Consider the following 4,876-nt stretch of genomic DNA (forward strand, 5'->3'; position numbering starts at 1 on the left):
TTGGCTTTTTGATTTTCTTTATCATCTAAGTTTAATATATATATATATATATATATTTGAAATTGTAATAAAAAAGGAAGAATTGCATCCTTAGCAGGACCACCTTCCTCATATGTTAAAGAGGTGTTCAGAAAATTCCATACAGTATCTGCTAAATAAACATGTTTGGCAGCTTAGCAAATATCATATGATTGCAGCATCCATGATTTGAAGGAAAACAGCTTTTGCTTTCTTCTGGCAGAGTTTGTTGCTCGGGGCAAGGTACTAACACGGCTCTGGCAGTTCTTAGACCCACAAGCTTAAAGAAGAGTTGAGGTGTGGCTCAGTGCATGGCCCCAGTGAGGAAACTTCCAGACCCCAAACAGATAATCAACCAACCACCCCACGCAAGCATCAAACAATTGTCTCCTTTGAGTTCCTCTTGACCGAATGGAGGCCCAGCAAGGACTGTTGGTTAGAAGGTACGTTGACAGACTTTGGAATGAGGAGAATCACCCTCTGATTGGTCCGACGCCACTCATTGTACAATCGACAGTGGTACCTAAATGACACCTGGGTGGGAGAGGAAAAGTAAGGGAAGATTTCAGTTAAGCACAAGTTGATCATCAATCCAAAAAATAAATGGAATCATTTTAAATATCTGTTGGCAGCACAGCAGAGGACAAGACCCCCAGGCAGGAACTGCACCAGTAAGGAGCTGCATGCTGGGGCACTAACCAAAGAGCACTCATGTGTGTTCAGGGACAGGGATCACAAGATGATGTCTTTTGTTTCTCCTCAAACTGTGTAAAATCATGGTATCAATAGGAAGATAAGGTTCTTTCTAAGTTCGGATGTAGTTTCAAGCTCGTAGCACATCAGGCCTCACTGCATCGGTTGTCAAGTTAGAGAGTGGTGAAAAGGCACTAGGCACCCAGCGGTGCGCCTTTCTGGTCCCCAGGTCCCCTCTGTAAAATGAGGATTTGTATACACTCCTACACTGCACAACTCAGGGGACACCATTCACAAAGAACAGCATATGAAGGGCACCCTGACTTTGTCAAGGACAAGTTGGACAATTGCTCTTGATGGCCTGATTAATTGTCTCTAGCTCCAGAACTCTATGGCTTCCAGCGAGAAGATTTAGCTTGGGCACGGTTGTAGGTTGAACTGCGTGCCCAAAAAAGATATATATATTCAAGTCCTAACCTTCAGTACCTGTGAATGTGATCTCATTTGGAAATAGGGTCTTTATAGATATAATCTAGGTAAGATCAGGTCATACTGGCCATGTGAAGACTGATAGAGGTGAACACCATGCAAAGGTGGAAGCAGAGACTGGAATTAGGCATTTGCAAGCCAAGGGACACCAAAAATTGCTGGTAACCACCAGAAGCTAGGACACATGCGAAGATGGAGGCAGAGACTGGAGTTATGGAGTCAAAGGCAAGGGATGCCAAAAATCACTGGCAACCACCATAAGCTAGGAAGAGGAGAGGAAGGATCCTCCCCAAGAGCCTTCAGTGAGAGCACAGCCCTGCTGATACCTAGATTTTGGACTGTGCAGTGGCTCCAAACGATAAGCACTGGGCTGTGAACTACAAAGTCAGCAGCTTGAGCCCACCACCACTCTGTGGAAGAAAGATGAGACTTTCTGGTCCCACAAAGGTTTACTACCTTGGAAACCATATACAGGGTTGCTATGAGTTGGAAACAACTTGCCAACACTTAACAACATGTTTCCAAGGCTGTGAGAACTTAACATTTCTGTTCTTTGAAGGCACTCAGTTTGTGTTGCTATGCTACAGCAGTCCTAGAAACATAACACAGGCTCTTCTGGAGTTGCACGCAGGGATAGGTAGTATCACTTCAAAGAACATCCTCAGCACCTTGTGCCTGTCTCAGCATGGCATCAGGCGCACTGGATGTGAGTGTACTTGTTTCTTTCTTCACTTACACAAGAAGCGTCTTGAGAGCAGGGTCTGTGCTGCATTCATCTTGGTATGCCTGGCACTGATCACAGTACCTGACACTTAGTAAGTTGCTCAATAGTTTGCCAAGTGAATAAATATCCTACCCATTCAGGTTGTAACACTGCTTTAAGTGGAAGACACCCCTATAAATATACACGATGGTATGAGCAGTAAACACCATGAGCAACTGTGATACAACTATGCCCCCAATGTGTTTGTTTCTTCATTGTTGTTGTTGTTGTTAAGTGCCATCTAGTAGGCTGTGACCCTATATAAGGTTTCCAAGGAGCAGCTGGTGAGCTTGAATCACCAACCTTGAGGTTCAAACTGGCTTTATTTACAATGTAGTGCATTAACCCACAATGCCACACCAGGGCGCATACAGGGAACAAAATAATGAAAACTTCACAGATGTTACCAAACACCTTGAGGCAATGAGTTGCTGGGCCTGGGGGCTCAGGACTATATTCTCAGAAGACACCATGATCTACTGACAGAACAGTTCATCAAGACAATGTTCTACAACCTTCTTTGGTGAGTAGTGACTAGGATTTTAAAAACTCATGGTTTCTCCACATGCAGAAGAAAGAAAAGTGATGAAAACTGAAGATACTTGGAATCAATAAGTCCACTGGATTCATGGAACATGTGAACATCAGTCTCCCAAACTCTGAGACCAGAAGAACTAGATGGTTCCTGGCTATTAGAAGGTCCCAGATATAGAGGGGGAGACAGTGTGGAACAAAACTCAAAACTATAAAAAAGACCAGGCGTTATTGGTCAGAAAAAGACTGGAGGAACCTGATACTACAACCCTTGGCCACTCTTCAGGTCTAGAATGAAATGCACCCTTGTAGCCCAATTTTTATCCATAGATATATTGGGGTGACAATATGCTCACCATGGAATTGCCAACCATTCAAGATCAAAAGGACAATATTACCTAAAGACAAAGTTCAGAAGAGTTGGGAAGGAAGGTGGAATGGGATAACTGTTGTTACAAGAAGGTAATTGCAAGCAATGAGATGAAACAAAGTGCATGATTTGTTGAATGTGAAACTATTGATCTGCTCTGTAAGCCAGTGTTCAAGTCACAATACAAAAGTAAAAAAAAAAAAAGGTTTTGCTTCTCATTTAAATATATTGGATTGAGAAATTTAAATCTGTGGTTGGTTTTGGAGAACAGCTGACATGAGGTATTGATGGGCTACCCAGACAGTTAGAATTTGTACTTTTGAAGCTGAAGAAAATGGCCTTTAAAAATGGGTGCAGGTTTTATTTGTGTGCATGCAGATGACCACATAAGTCCTGGGAAGGCAGGTGCCCATGAGTTTAGAGTGGCACATTAACCAGTTTCTAAGCTGTTTTATTGTCTGGGAATGGGGGTGTGTTGTGTTGACACCATTTAGGGTCCAGAGTGGTCAGAAATTTGGCTGACCTGATAGTTTGAGCTCATTTCTAGAAGTGAAAGAGACTATATGGGTCCTTGATCCGAAGAGGTTGTTAGTTAGTCTCATGGTAAGATCATGAAATTCAAGGCCACTTGCTTAAATTTCCACAGCTAGAAAGCAGATAAAGCAGATGCCATAGGCTGAGTGCCAGAGAGATTTGGGTATGAAAATACAAACTTTTAAACTCACAACTCACACAGATGCGCTTTTTTTTTTTTTTTTTCAAAAGGCCTCAAACATACCAAAGTGGATTTTTAAAAACTAGATTCTCTTATATCTGTTCTGTCCTGCTGCCACTTGGTACTATTCATGAGTGTAAGAGAGACAAGTTGGAAAGCCAGCTGTTCAGGGCCAAGAGCAGTAAAGAGGTAGGTCACAGACAAGTGCTAATGAAGAGCTTTGGCAAGACAAGAAATCTGGGATTTGGAAATTTTACAGGAAAGCTGAATTTCAAATCAAGAGTCCCTTTGTCCAGGATGTTAAAAAGCTGTGTGCACTTGGCATTAGTAAGCAGAGAAAGTAGCTGCCAGCAGAGGGGGGAAGAAACACCTTCCTCTACAGAGTAGAGAGCAGGTCACAGCTCCACAGCCAGGCACACCTGGGGGGCTATCTGCCATGTCCCAGCTTCACTCTCCACGTTCATAAAATGTGAATACAATATTTGAGATTATTCATGAAAAGCACTCGGCACAGTGCCTGCCATACATGTGAGTTTTCTCGGCATCTTATTTTTCATGTATTTAAGTATGGAAAAAATGTGATGGTTTTGTGGTACCCCTTTCTTAGCTATGCGGAAACTGGGGGAGAGGTGGGGAAGAGGTTGGGCTATTTCCTTCTAGGCGTCACTAAGTAGTGTGGTCCAGGGACAGGAGCAGCTCTGACCACCTGGGAGCTTGTTAGAATTTCAGAATTTGGGGAACCCACCCTGGACCTATGGAATGAGAGTCTGCATTTTAACAAGATCCCCAGGTGATTCGCAGGCACATTCAGGCTGGAGAAGCAGTGCCTTAAGGAACACAGGGAGTCAATGATTTAGTTCCTTGGCCCAGGAATAATAATAATAAAAAAACCCAGCCTACTTAGTTAGCCCAATGAATGAGATCCTATTATGCATTAATCTATTTTAATTGCTGCTAACCACTCACAGACTGCAGGCAGATTCAATCAATAAGAAGAAAGCATTATCCGAAGATGACTCCTTACCCGAGAAAACTACGGGAGTTGAGCGCAATTGAAGGTTGGCAGTTCATGTGGGTTAGATACCCTAGGACACTCATTCCCTCCACCCAAAAGAAGCTACAGCAACAGAAATGCTGGGAACATTCTTTGGTCTGGTGGTGGGAGGAGGAAGCAAAGGTCCAGAGCCACTATTCTAGATAAATTATGAATTAAGGGGGGGTGGTGGTGGTGGTTACGTGCCGTGGAGTGGGTTCCAACTCATAGCGACCCTGCACAGGGTTTCCGAGGCTGTAA

General features: G+C 43.4%; 1 protein-coding gene across 1 annotated transcript in view; it reads right to left on the reverse strand.

The window, feature by feature from the left end:
• Positions 1-393: 393 nt before the first annotated feature.
• The window catches only part of MARCH3 (membrane-associated ring finger (C3HC4) 3, E3 ubiquitin protein ligase), a 59,625-nt gene continuing 55,142 nt past the window's right edge, over positions 394-4,876 (reverse strand). The window contains exon 4 of the mRNA XM_006870678.1: positions 394-552. Within this exon, the coding sequence (XP_006870740.1) occupies positions 394-552 (159 nt within the window). The remainder of the gene's footprint in view (positions 553-4,876) is intronic.

This window comes from Chrysochloris asiatica, unplaced genomic scaffold (assembly GCF_000296735.1).
Source record: "Chrysochloris asiatica unplaced genomic scaffold, ChrAsi1.0 scaffold00147, whole genome shotgun sequence".
In the NCBI taxonomy this organism is placed as follows: Eukaryota; Metazoa; Chordata; class Mammalia; order Afrosoricida; family Chrysochloridae; genus Chrysochloris; species Chrysochloris asiatica.